The sequence below is a fragment of the Martes martes genome (genome assembly GCF_963455335.1).
Source record: "Martes martes genome assembly, chromosome: 10".
NCBI classification, from domain to species: Eukaryota; Metazoa; Chordata; class Mammalia; order Carnivora; family Mustelidae; genus Martes; species Martes martes.
This window is the reverse complement of record NC_137898.1, coordinates 10,593,815-10,607,333: the sequence shown is the minus strand read 5'-3', so window position 1 is coordinate 10,607,333 and position 13,519 is coordinate 10,593,815. Positions and strand designations below refer to the sequence as shown.

Below are 13,519 nucleotides of genomic sequence, written 5' to 3'. Positions count from 1 at the left end.
TCCATTTTGGATTTATTTTTGTGTGTGGTATAAGAAAGTGGTCCAGTTTCATTCTTCTGCATGTTGTTGTCCAGTTGTCCCAACACCATTTGTCAAAGAAACTGTCTTTTTTCCACTGGATATTTTTTCCTGCTTTGTCAAAGATTAGTTGACCACAGGGTTGAGGGTCCATTTCTGGGCTCTCTATTCTGTTCCACTGATCTACGTGTCTGTTTTTGTGCCAGTACCATACTGTCTGGATGATTATAGATTACAGCTTTGTAATACAGCTTGAAATCCAGAATTGTGGTGCCTCCAGCTTTGTTTTACTTTTTCCAAATTGCTTTGGCTACTAAGGCTCTTTTGTGGTTCCATACGAATTTAAGGATTTCACACTGCTACTTCTGACCCTCACTTTATGATCTGCAAAACGGACTGAATAACACCTACCTCACAGGGCTGTTGTAAGGGTCCGTAGTTCCCATAGAGATGCAGTTCTTTACAAACTGTAAAGTGTGGTGCATAAGAGAGGAGCCAGGACTACCCCACTCGTTCAGCCACTCATAACATGCCTATCGCTGGTGTCTGGAGCCTTCTGCATCTGTCCCAGGCAGCCATTCCACTGGTGGGTGCCCTGTGAACTCCTGGAGGCAGGGGACCATGACTTCCCTTCTTTTCCACCTGCCTGACCCTGGTTCACATGCATTAGTGTTTAGGCCAAACTGGCTGATTGGTTGGTAAGGGGGGAAAAAAGAGAGTTCTTCTGAGCATCACAGAGCCAGCGGCATGGGCCAGATGGTCCCCAGAATGTGACAGAGGGGTGGTCCCAGCCCTAGGGTGCCGAGGGGCTGTCTCAGCTGCAGAGGCGAGTCAAGAGGGGAGATCGTGAGCCTCGGGAACTATGTCGCACTTTCGTGCTCAGGGTTGCCACCCAGCCAGCCTCAGCAGCAGAGAGCCTATTTTTGTAGGTGTTTTCTCTTCTCGGGAGGAGGGCGAGGTCTCGGTTTCAGCGCCTTCTCACCTCCTCCCCAAGAGAGATGTTGCCAATTCCAGCTGCTCCCTTCCAGGGCTGCTCAGTGGCCAGGTCGGACCCTGGGGAAGGCTCAGTAACTTGTCCAACCTGCCCTGGGTGTCGGCAGTTTTCGGCTGTCCCCTGAGACATGACAGTGCTACAGGCAAAGCAGTGAGGTTTTCACCAAGTTGCACTTGTTCTACTGAAATCCTTTGTCCTTTTACTCTAAAACTTTGTCCCTCTTTCCCCTTGGGTGTTACATGTCCCTCTGGTTGCCGGTGGGAACACGGGTGATCACTTTAAATGAACTGCCTCGAGGAGGCAGAAAGTCAGCAGGCTCATTCAGTTGTTTGTTTCTAAGATGCTGTTGTGGGGACTCAGGACGTTTTAGCATCCTTTAAACCCAGGAGTTGGGCACAAGCGCCAGCCCCCTCCCTCTAACAGAGGCAGGGTTCAAACCCAGGAGTGAATGAGGTCCTTAAAGTCGGCAGGAATCCAGGACCTTACCCAGTTCTTCCACTGTGGTGCTGTGTGACTGTGGGAGACAACCTCGCCCTCTCTGAAGCTCTGTTTCCTCATCTGTAAGTACAGCTAATAGCCCAGGCCTGTCTCTCCCTATGAGTGAGAAGAGGGCTTCAGCGTCTGGGGTTTGCACCCCACTCGGCAAGGACCTGTGAGACAGGGGGTCCTCCTCCACCCACACTCCCCGTCTTCCTGCTGTCTCACTCCCTCTCCCATTTCCTTGGACTCCCAGGCCACAACATCATTGTCAGTGTCCTCAGCAACTGTGTCCGCTTCCCAGATATGTCTGGCCAGGCGGGGGAGGCCAGTGCGTGGGGAAGAGAAGGAGACTGATGAAGAGAAACAGAACAACAACTGTCCTGGGGTGTAACCCTAACCCTAACCCTAACCTCCTTGGGCACATCCTTGAGTTCCTCGGTCAGGTCGGATCTGTGCCCTCTCGCTCCCCGGACCTCTCCCTTGAGAGACACAGGGAGGGCAGCACGTCGGTCTTAATTCACCTCTGTATTCTCAGCTCCTACACTTGGTGCTCATCATGGTTGCTCAGTAATTGTCTTTTGGCCTGAATGGCAAACTTCGCATGCTTCTCTTATTAGCCTCTAGGCTCCTGGAGGACATGGACTCTGTGTCCGAACCGTATTTACATTCATTTGGGGAGAGGGTCACAGTCAGGAGTAGCTCGATTATGCTGCTGTCACAAACAGCTCCGTGATCTCACCCAGGGAGGGTTTATCTCCTCCTTGGGTTCCTGCGCCCTGGGAGCTCTTCTCCCCCATGGTCCCCACTCAGGGAGCCCAGCGGATGGAGCAGCCCCTGCCCAGGACATTGCGAGTCACTGTGACAAAGAGAAAAAGAGCCCTGCGGGGTCCGGGTTCTCTGATAGCTCAATGCCTCTACCCAGAAGCCGTGTATTTCCTTCCAACCACATTTATTCCGCAAAACCAAGTCACGTGGCCAACACAAACATTAAAGCACCCAGAGGGGAAGAGCTGGGACCCCTGGGGCAGCAACAGGGACACGGGCAGGCTTTGGAGATGGGCTAACTTGGACGTGAACCTTGGCTCCATCAACCAGCAGCTGGGTCACCCCCAGCAATCCCTCCGCTGCTCAGCGTCTCCCTCGTCTCACCCATAAAATGAACCTTCAGGAATTATCCTTGTGAGGATAAGAAATAACATATTTGAAGTGCCTGGAAAAGAGTAAGTCCTCAAAAAAAGCAAGTCTGTTACAGGCTCTTGTTAACCTGGTGCCTGGCAGCGTGAAGCAGAGTGGGGCTCAGTGACTGCCATTTGGTTTAGAAAGTCCCAGAAAAGTTCGTGTTGAGATAGGATCATGGCAACATTGCTTTGAAACTGGAACCCTAAAGGGACCCCCCACACACACCCCCAGCACTTGGCCAGCTTTAGAGACTTTCTCACCCGTGTTCGTGTTTCAACCTCGCCCTACAACTGAGGCAGGTGCTCAGCCATCACCGTCCTCGTTTTCTCGGAACGTAGACTGGCTCGGTGCAGTTTCGCATCCTGCCTGAAACCACGGCAAATAATCCATATAAACAATATTTGAGGCTGTAGTCAAAATTTACCGAGCGTTTCCTATGCCGAGCACCCTGCCTGGCAGTGTTGCAAGAACAGGGTCGGCGAACGGCAGCCTACGGATCCGAGGCAGCCCACCTGTCGTCCCTGTAACCGCAGCCGGACGGGCACGGCCGTACCACCGGGGGTGTTACCTGTGTCTGCTCCCAGCTGCTGTTGAAGGCTCGCGATTGCAACAGAAGAGCCCGGTATCTACCCCCCAACTCTTCACAGACCTAGTTTGCCAGCCCCGTTCCAAGCAGTTTGCATGTCTAGGAATTGTCATTTCGGTGTGAGTCCCTAGAAATGAGAGCCCCGACAAAGTAGGTGCTTTATGGGGAAGTCCCAGCATAACCCGCAGGCAGATCCGTCCTCACTCCTCCCAGGCTGCAGGGGGCGGGGGAGGAACCCCTTCAAAATGACAGCTGCCTTCTGTCACTCCCTAAACGCCAGCCAATTTTTACCCCATGTTCCTCCAGCTGAGTCCTTGGGCGATGCCTCCAGTTGTGGAAAACCTGGGGAACAGCCTGTGGGTGGCCTTGGCTCTGTTTCTTTGCAGCAAGTCAACACTCTGTCCATGAATGTAGGTCAGACACAGTCCAAATAAATGGCTCAGGGGCTCCCCAGAAGACATACATGTTGCGCGCATCATCACCCCAGAACAGGCGGGCTTGAGCCCTCGTCAGCTGAGAGCCTTTGCAGAGCCAGAGAGAATTTGCTGTGCGGTCTGTGAGCGGACTCTCCCTGGAGAAGAGGGTGTGACAGCTGTCAGAACACAGGGGACGTGCACTGTAAAACAGTTAAAAATTGAACCGCTCATCGTGACTGTTCTATACACATTACTTTTTTTTTAATTTTTTTTAATTTATTTATTTGTTAGAGAAAGAGAGCGAGCGAGCACAGGCAGAGAGTGGTAGGCAGAGGCAGACGGAGAAGCAGGCTCCCCGCCGAGCAAGGAGCCCGACGCGGGACTCGATCCCAGGATGCTGGGATCATGACCTGAGCCGAAGCAACCGAGCCACCCAGGCGTCCCCACATTACTCTTAAGAAAACATTTTAGGCAAGTAGCATTATAACAAATCACACTCAAAGGCTGGCTTTTATCAAGTGTACGTGCATTATTTCGATCTAATTCACGCCAAGCCCTGTGAGACTGGTAGCAGTGTCGTTATCCGCACTTCATAAGTAAGGAAACTGAGGCAAGGGGGGAGGTGGCCGTCTTGTCCCATCTCACAGTAGCAAGAGGGGCCAGGATTCAAATGCTGACGTCCGTCTCTACAGCCGGCACGGAACCCATTAATGCCAATGGGAGCACTGACTTTTTCAAGTTCACTGTCTGATCTGGCAGGTTCATTCATCCTTCTTCGGTGTCCTAGTAAGCTCATCTTCTGATAGCTGGGTGCTTTTGCCCAAAGTGTTTGCTGGGGCCAGCCACACACAGTGCTCCCATAACCCATGCGTTTCCCAGATACATTAATAGCAACTGTTTGGGTGGCCAAAGAGAAAGCCTCCACAACCGGAAATGACCCACGGGCATTACCGACACAAGCTCCTCAGCCCAGGCTGAGGGACAGGAAACGGCAGGTGAGTTCCAACCTGTGGGTGAAGAGGGCTGGGCTGCCTCAGCTCTGCCTCACACTGGCTGTGTGTTCTTGGGCAAGTCACTTGCCCTCTCTGGAAGAAGGAGGTAGTTTAAGTATGTGCTCCTCCTGAAGGTCCTTTCCACATAATAAAGCCCAGAGATTAAGATCGGGGCTTCTGGGGCCTTGGCCTTGCCTCACCTAGAGGCCCGTGATCTAGGACGTCCTTCACTTCTCGGAGTGAAGCTCCCCGAATGACGGTCAGAGATGTGGGTGCCGTGCTCAGGGACGGCAGTGAGGAGGGCTACACAGGCATGCTGTTTATAAACCAAAAGGCCCCACGTGAGTGTGTGAGCAGCAGCGGCATCGTCTGACCTTTGTCTCCCAGGCCCTCCGAGCACCATGTCCGCCGCTCCGGCCAGCAACGGGGTGTTTGTCGTCATCCCGCCCAGCAACGCCAGCGGCCTCCGCCAGCCCCCAGCCATCCTGCCCACCTCCCTGTGCCAGCCTCCTGGGGTCCTGCAGTTCGAGGAGCCGCCGCTGGAGGCGCAGACGCCAAGGGCCACCCAGCCGACCGACCTGCGGTCCGTGGAGACATTCCTGACCGGAGAGCCCAAAGCTTTAGGGGTGAGAAGAGCCTCCCCAGACCACCTGAGGCATGCGTGTGTGCAGGGGTGCTGGGCGGGGAGGGAGAGCCCCAGCACGGGAGCATTCACGTGCACCTTGGAGAGGGGCAGGCGGTCCCTAAATGCTTAGTGAGGGCTTGAGCATTCAGCGGCATACCAGACCTACAGACCCATTCCGCCTGGGGCTCGCAGAGAGCACTCCAGCAGACAAAGCACTCAGATGACTCCAAAGAGGGTAATGAGGCTGAACATGAGGGATGTGGGAAGGGCAACACTGGCAAGGATGGACTGACAGGTCTCCGTGGGGAGGTGACATTTAGGCTAAAACTTGGATGCTGAAAGCCAAGAGTAGATGTGGAGTGGGGGGAAGGGCTCAGCAGGTGGTGGAACACCTAGTGCAAAGGCCCTGAGGTGGGAATGCGTGTAGCTTGTTCAAGGACAAATGGAAGGTTAACATAGCTGGAATGTAATAAGCAAAGGAAGGAGGGAGGTGAGATGAAGCTGGAGTGGTGGGCGGAGGTCAGCTCCTGCAGGTCCATGAAAGAGGTCCCAGGAGCTCTTTGCCATTCTCAGATGGCTGAGATACTGGTTTCTGGGCGGGAAGAAAATATCAAATAGACAGGTAGACAGATAGACATATTCATCCTCATACATACATATATAGTGTCTTCTATTTGTTCCGTGGCCTCAGTTTCTCCAAATGGAAGATGGTGATGATGATGGAGATTATGATGATGATGGTGATGATGATGGTGGTGATGATGATGGTGATGATGATGATAATGATGATGGTGATGGTGATGATGATGATGATGATGATGGTGATGATGATGATGGAGATTATGATGATGATGGTGATGATGATGGTGATGATGATGATGGTGATGATGATGATGATGATGGTGGTGGTGAGGACAGCTATCAAATCTTGGGTACCCCCAAGAGGGGCACCCAAAGCACCATGGAATGTGCACACACTGGCTGCTTACATCTCATCACCATCTTGTGAGACAGGGACCACCATTCCCACTGGACAGATTAGGAAACAGAGGTTGGTCAAGGCCCAAGGCCACACAGCTGCTAAGTGGCATCCTGTACCTCAGGATGGCCTGACTGTACAGTTCCACTTTCAGTCCCCCTGCTCAGCAGCACGCAGGAGCTCTGGCTTGAACACGCTGGAATTCAAGATTCCACACTAAAAGCTACACTGCGTTCACTGATGCATGAAGGGACTGGAGACAGTGAACAGAGATGGGGTCACCGGTCACCGGAGTCCTGAGCCTCAGAGCAGTCTGGGGAAGCCATGATCGCCAAAGGGATTTGACAAGACACATAGAAACTGCTGGAAAACACAGAAAGGGAAACTATAAATAGGTGCTTGGGGGAGACACCCAGTAGAGGAATAGCATCTCAAGGGTTGGCTGGCCTGCCACTCCATCGCTGGGACACCACGGGCAAGTTACTGAACATCTCGGGTTCAGTCTTGGTGTCCTCGTCTCCAAGTCAGAATAATAATACCTACTTCATCATGTTAGGATTAAAGGAGATGCACATTGCTCAGTGTAGACAGGCATGCGGGCGGAGGCAACCGGTGTTCCGTGAGCAGGGCTCGCAGCGGTGGGGGTGTCCACAAGCAGGAGGGGAGCGGTGCTGGCCACGTAAGCAAGCTGGAAAGAAGGAAGAGAAGCTCAAAAGCGAATGGGAGGGAAGATGCAGGGTGGCCATGCCCATAAATATCCAATTTGGGGGCACTCATGTTAGAAAGACATGGCTCTTCCCTCATGACCCCAAGAAAATGATTCCAGCCGTTTACAGTCACAACTGCCCCCACAGGGACCACCATGGCTTGAGTGGTGATGAGCAACCCCACTGAGGGGGTTCTGTTAAGAATTCAGGTGCTGGAAAGGGCTCCTGGGTTAAGCAGAGGCTGAGTGTGGGGACCTCTGATGTGCCCACCCGGTTCTAGAATTCAGTCATTACCAAAAACACAAGAAAAAACATATGGCAGAGCTTATCAGAAGCACGCATGTCCCCTTCCTTGGGAAAACGGTTCTACTTATGGGAGTGGATCTGTGGGGTGCTGGTAAACCACCTGGAGAAGAAAATCCCGGCCCGATGTCAGCTCTGGTCCGAGGCAGCTCGGCTCACAGCAGGCTGGCATGGATCAGGGATGATGCCCAACTGAGAGAGCCGCTCAAGGTCACGTTCACTGCAGGCGGCGGGTTGGGGGGGGGCGCCCAGGTGGGGGAAGGTGAGGCCCTCGGCGCAGGGACTGCTGTGTCATTGAAATGAGAGCTGAGAAAACTCGGTAGCAACACAGAGCGTCCCTGGGACCCATGGTCAGAGCACAAAGCAGAGCCCGACTCAGAGAACATGGAAATGGGCGGGGGAAGGCGGGGGTGGTCTCACGGATGCACGCGCTGGCTTTCCCTCTTAAAACAGTCTTTCAGGGTTGCTCTGAGGATGTCTCCTCAAAAGAGCAGAATCGGGGGTTTTATTTCCCTGGGGGCTGGGAGATCGCGGGGGCGCGCAGGGCTTGGCACGCTCTCCCCGCGGCCGGCAGGGGGCGGTGTGGAGCTCAGCCCCGCTGAGCCACCTCCTGCTCCCGCAGACCGTCCAGATCCTCATTGGCCTCATCCACCTGGGCTTCGGCAGCGTGCTGCTCATGGTCCGCCGCGGCCACGCCGGGATGCTCTTCATCGAAGGCGGCGTCCCCTTCTGGGGAGGAGCCTGCGTGAGTGCCGGGGCCACCTGGGGGCTCACCTCTCCCCTCTGCACCCGCCCCCCTCCATTCTTTTGGGTACAGGCCACCCTGGCACAGAGAATGCTCCCAAAAAGGATGGGATGCAGGGGATGAGGGCAGGGATCAAGGATCCTAACCACCTGTATTATCTGGATACTAAACTCAGCGCACATCCAAACCCCAGCCTGCAGAAACCTTCAACTTCCCTCGTGGGCCCCAGACCCCCAAGAGCTGTGTCCACTGGGATGTGACCAGCTCTGGAGTGCCCCCCCCAGTCCATTCCTCTGCCCGTTCCCCGGCCAGCCTGGCCAGAAACCCACCCGCCCCCCTCCGCGTCCCCTGCAGCAGAATCGGGAAGCACATGGTTCTTGGTAAATCTCCAACATCAAGAGAGCACTTCAGTGTTCACACAGCCCCGTCTGCACCTGCGTCACCCACCTGCGTCTCCCAGCTGCCGGGGGAGACCACAGGCTTGGGCATGAGGCCAGTGGGGTCCGAATCCCAGCTCCACGGCCACTGCGTGTCACCGTGGAGTCCCTTAGGCAAGTTAGGTAGTCTCCAGCCTCAGTTTCCTCATCTAAAAGGCAAAGTCCTGGCCCCGCCTACCCCAGAGTTTGAGGAAATCAAAGCTAATGCATGTGGGAACTAGTTCCCAAGACTTGATTCTGCCACAAACGGGGACTCTAATTTTGTAAGAGTTCTGCCTTCAGAGAGAGAGCCAGATTTGTGTGACCTATGAGTGATGTCACTGAAAACATGCAGCTTGCTGGCTATGGCCTCAGTTCCGTGGACGGGCCCCCCAGTAACCAGGGGACACCCTTACAGAGAGATCCCAGGAGGCAGGGCAGGTGACAGCCAACAGGCTGCTGCCATCTCCCTGGTCTCAACCGAGCCTAGGCATGATGTGGCCTGCCCAGTGTCCTGGCCATAGCCTCACCAGGATCCCCTCTTCCCCACACAGTTTGTCATCTCTGGGTCACTCTCCGTGGCAGCCGAAAAGAGCCACACCAGCTGCCTGGTAAGTCTGAATGGGGGCACCGGGGCCACGACTGATTCCCCTCTACTGTGCCCCTCCTGGCCATTCACTCATCCAACAAATGTTTCCTGGGGGCCTGCAGAGTGGCAGACACAGGAGGACACCCAACACAGGACAGGAAGAACCAAGACTCACTTTGCAATACAGGGCGGAAAGTGAGGGTCCGCAGACCGAGCACTCGTGGTCATTTAGAGAAAGATCCAAAATGTCTCTTGGAAGAGGAGATGGCTAATCTGGGCCTTGGTGGGTAGGGAGGACTTAGAAATAGCAAGGGACAAGCACAAGAAGGCAAGGAGGAGTCTTGGGCAGGGTTGCTGAGGAAACCACGTGGGGCTCCGTGTGAGCAGGGCAGAGGTCTGGGAAAGCGAGAGGAGAGATGCACTGGGTCCACGTGGTGGAGGCTCAGACCCCTCTGTGGGCAGTAGGAGGCAGTTCGGGGCTTTGAAGGGGAGCGCATCCAGCATGCTCCAGGCTCTGAGAACACAGCAGTGAAGGTCAGGTTCCTGCCCTCCTGGACCTTACACTCCAGGGTCTGGTAAGACACCCAAAGCCAAGCAACAAAGTAGTTAGGGAGTGTGCAAAGTGCCACAAGGAACGCACACGGGGTAACGTGACAGTCATTCCACTCCACAAGGACAGTTTGGGTTCCCGGGACAGGTGCCACCAAGCTCGCTGTTCAGAGCGGGACAGTCACAGAAGAGCCTGGGAACCAGCATCGCAGGCAAGAAGACAGCATGGGGAGGAGCCTGGGCATGGGGACAGAAGGAGCCAGAGCAGATTACAGGGGGTGAGGGCAGCAGAGAGGGAGGACACAGCCAAGAGGGGGAAAGGAAGGAAGAGGAGTCTGGGCCTAGAGGACTTTGGAATTTTTTAAGGGACACTATTTAAGGGAGTCCACTGAGAATGGAAGTGGAGATTCCTTGTCCTACTTGCATTCTTAGGAGCTGTCCAGTGCTGGGCACTGAGTGGAGAACGGATCAGACCCGGGCAGGACTGGAACTCGGAACCCCCCCCCCCCAGCTGTGAAGTCCAGGAGTGCAGGGACCTGACTTGTCCCCATGCTCACAGCTCCTGGGACAATGCGTGGCTCCTGCAGGTGCTTCGTAGTGCTTTGTGGGCTCTGGTCTCCATGACCTCCTTGATGTCACTTAAAAAAAGAAAAGAAAAAGAGAGGAAAGGAGAGAAGGGAAAAGAAAAGAGAAAAAGGAAAGAGAAGAGAAAAAGGAAAAGCAAAAGAGGAGTCAGAGATCTTGGAACCTGAGTTGGTCCCACAGCCCCAGCCCCCCCCACCCACAAGTGGTCCCCAAATTAAGGCCAGGGATGTTTAGCCACAGGTTCCCACTACTGGGTCAAAAGAGCATTGGGTTCTGGCTGCGAAGAGAGGGTGAGCCCTGAGTAGTCACTCAGACCACCCAGAGATCCACTTGCCCTGAAGCCCTGCGCCTCCACATGAGGGTCTGTCCTGCCTTCCCCTCAGGGCCCTCTGTCTGTCCCCTGCCCAGTGCCCCCCAGGGCCTGCAGCACCTTGCTCTGCCCATCCCCACCTGGTACGTCATGGAAATGACCCCAACACCTCTCCCAACTGGCCCTCAGTGTCTGTAGCAGAGAGCCTCCGTGACTCCGGCCCCCGGGGCAGTTGCTCCTGCAGGGTGCTGGGCCCTGGGGGGGTAGACACAGTGAGGATGAGCCAAGAGCCTGAGGCAGACCGCACCCAGAGAGGCCACAGAGGGAATCTGCCCTCTCCGGCAGCTTCCAAGATGACAGAGGTAAGGGAGGCTGCAGAGCTGCCCCCAGAGGCCCCAGGGGAGAAGGGAGCAGGGACAGGGGTCAGGAAGCACACCTCGCACATGGCTGGGTGGCCCCTGAGCCCTGGCGGGGGAGGGAGGGCGGCCGCCTCCTTCCTTTCTCCGTTCTCCTCCTGTCTCCCTCCTGCAGGTGAGGAGCAGCCTGGGGACCAACGTTCTCAGTGCCATGGCGGCCTTTGCAGGGACAGCCATTCTGCTCATGGATTTTGGTGTCACTAACTGGGTGTGTTGTCAGACGCCCCCAGAAGTGGGAACACTCAGAGCCTGTTAGAGCCACATCCAGGAGGTGGGGTAGGCAGAGTGTGCAGCACGGAGAGCCCCGGGGCCCTGGGCGTGGGCAGGGCTTGTCAGTCCTGATAGATCCCATGTGGATATTGACCCCCTGACCTAACCCCAAGAATGGGCCCTGCGGGCACGGAGCGGCAGCCCAGTGGGGGGGGGGGGGCACGGGACAGGCAGCAGGTGTCCTGGCTCCAGCTCGGCCAGGCCTGCCTGTGTGACCTCGAGCGAGTTACTGTCCCTCTGGGGCCCTTTCCTCCTGTGCTCTAGAGCACTGGGCTTGCCTTGACTGTGGGTGTGTCCCCAGGATGTGGGCAGGGGCTACCTGGCCGTGCTTACCATCTTCACCATCCTCGAGTTCTTCATCGCGGTCATTGCCACCCACTTTGGGTGCCAAGCCACCCGCGCTCAAGCCAACACAGTGAGTACCTCCCGCCGCCCTCCTCCCCCACCCACCCAGCGTCCACCCCAACAGGGACCTCGGAGGAAGGCTGCTGGCTTGGAAGCCTCCTCTTCCGGCCTCTTGCTTCTTCCCCCACCACCCCCCCCCGGTCTAGCAATTAGGAGGGACTGCGCTGCGACCCGTTCCCCACCCTCTTGCATCAGGGACCCCCGTGAAGTCTCTGAGGAAGCTATTCTCCTCGCGGCCACAGGGGGGCGCCAGCACCAGAAAGCTGGAGGCTCTGCAAGGCTGGGGCGCAGGGGACCAGGCGCAGTGCTGCGCACGGAGGGGCGGGACCTTCCAGGAGTTGACAGGCCTTGAAGCCAACTCAGGGGGAAATTAGCTTAGTTTCCCCAAATCTGGAGGACAGTGAGGACAGAAAGGAGGCGGAGGAGGACAGTGAGGAGTAAAGGCGGCCTCAGGCGGGAAATGCAGGCCATAGGGCGTGGGCGCTGCTCGGGAGATGGCTTTTGCAAACTGGAGGTGAGGCCACCGCAAGACTGTGTGCGGAGGAGTGCGTGCGCACAGGGAGCGAAACCAGTCCCGCGGGTTCGCCTTGAACCTTGAACCCCCAAGTCGGAGCCCGGGCAGGGGAAGGCCAGGGAGAAAGAACACCAGACCTGTAGGTCCTAGAGAAATGAGACTTCTGTCTGTTTTGTTCACTGCTGTACTTGCAACGCCTGGGCCGTAATTGGCCCCCGTAAGTATTTTTGAAATATTAGTGGAACAGGTGAGTCGGCCAAGTCACTTACGGAATTCACGACTAGGGCGCTGTTCTCAGGATGTCCACAGGGGGGCACTGTTGCAACACCGCCCGGAGGCGCCAGCACCCTCCACGACTGTCGGGGTTGGGGGGGGGGTCTCTTTTCTTTGCAGCCTGTGATTTTCCTGCCCAGCGCCTTCAGCACTGACTTCAACATCCCCAGCCCCGCAGCCTCTCCGCCCCCCGCCTATGACAATGTGGCCTATATGCCCAAGGAGTCATCCGAGTAGAGGTCACTCCACGGGTTGGAAGCCAGCCATTCCCCGGTGGGCTCAGCCTCCCCAGCCCCCACCGCGTTAATCTGGGGGCACCCATCCCCCCACCCTATCCTCACATTGTGGCACCCAAGTGAAACGTTCCCCGGGGACGTCTGTCCCCGACATCTCCCTCGGTGGCTTCTTTCCTAAAAGAACTAGTTGACGTCAAGGGTGTGTGTCCCTCAGCTCTCCTGGGTCCTGTCGCCCTTCTGGAAATGTCCCCCACCTGCTGCTCTGTTCTCCTCTCTGCTCACTGGGAGGCAGCTCTGGCCCCATTGGCAGACAGGTTCAATGGCTGCCCTCAGGCCTTGGGAAGATCATTCAGCTCAGGAGCCCAGAATCCTCCAGGAAAGAGTACTGAGTCCAAGTGCTAAGGCCACACAGCTGGCCATCGCCTGACCTCCGGCGTCCAGGCCCCAGGACCAGCTCTGTGCTTTGTCATCTGCCGCTGTGCCATGGGCCTCAGTTTTCCTGGGAACTCAAGCATTAACTAGATGGCATTTAAGACCCTTCCAGCTCCCCAGGGCTCCCCAAAGTCCTGTTCTAAGTCAGGCACTACCCCTCCCCCCGCCACGCCCCCTCCCCATGCCCCTGGAAAAGCTCATTTTCCATATCTATAAAATGGAGTCGGTATTGGCTTCAGCCCTGCCCACCTCCCAGGGTTGGGGAGGTTTCGGAGGACAGCTGAAGCCAGCCCTGGGGCACCCCAGTCAGCATCCGCAGGTGCACAGCCACAGCAGCCCCCCTCCCCCTGGCCTGGGGGGCAGAGCTGCCCCTGCAGGCTACCATCAGCTGGGCTGGGTCTGGGGCAAAGGAGCCACCTCTGCCCTTCTACCCGATGTCAGAGGTGCTGGTGGACAGTCGTCTCCTCCGCACCAGAGAAGGAAATAAACAGTGTGGCCTA

General features: G+C 56.2%; 1 protein-coding gene across 1 annotated transcript; it reads left to right on the top strand.

Annotated features, from left to right (window-relative positions):
- Positions 1–5,066: 5,066 nt before the first annotated feature.
- On the top strand, positions 5,067–12,588 carry LOC308351459 (membrane-spanning 4-domains subfamily A member 15; the record flags this gene model as incomplete). The annotated part of the gene is made up of 6 exons (XM_080817108.1): positions 5,067–5,291; positions 7,902–8,024; positions 8,995–9,051; positions 11,005–11,097; positions 11,461–11,574; positions 12,472–12,588. 6 exons carry the CDS (start codon positions 5,067–5,069, stop codon positions 12,586–12,588), a joined length of 729 nt encoding a protein of 242 aa, XP_080673234.1.
- Between the last annotated feature and the right edge of the window lie 931 nt (positions 12,589–13,519).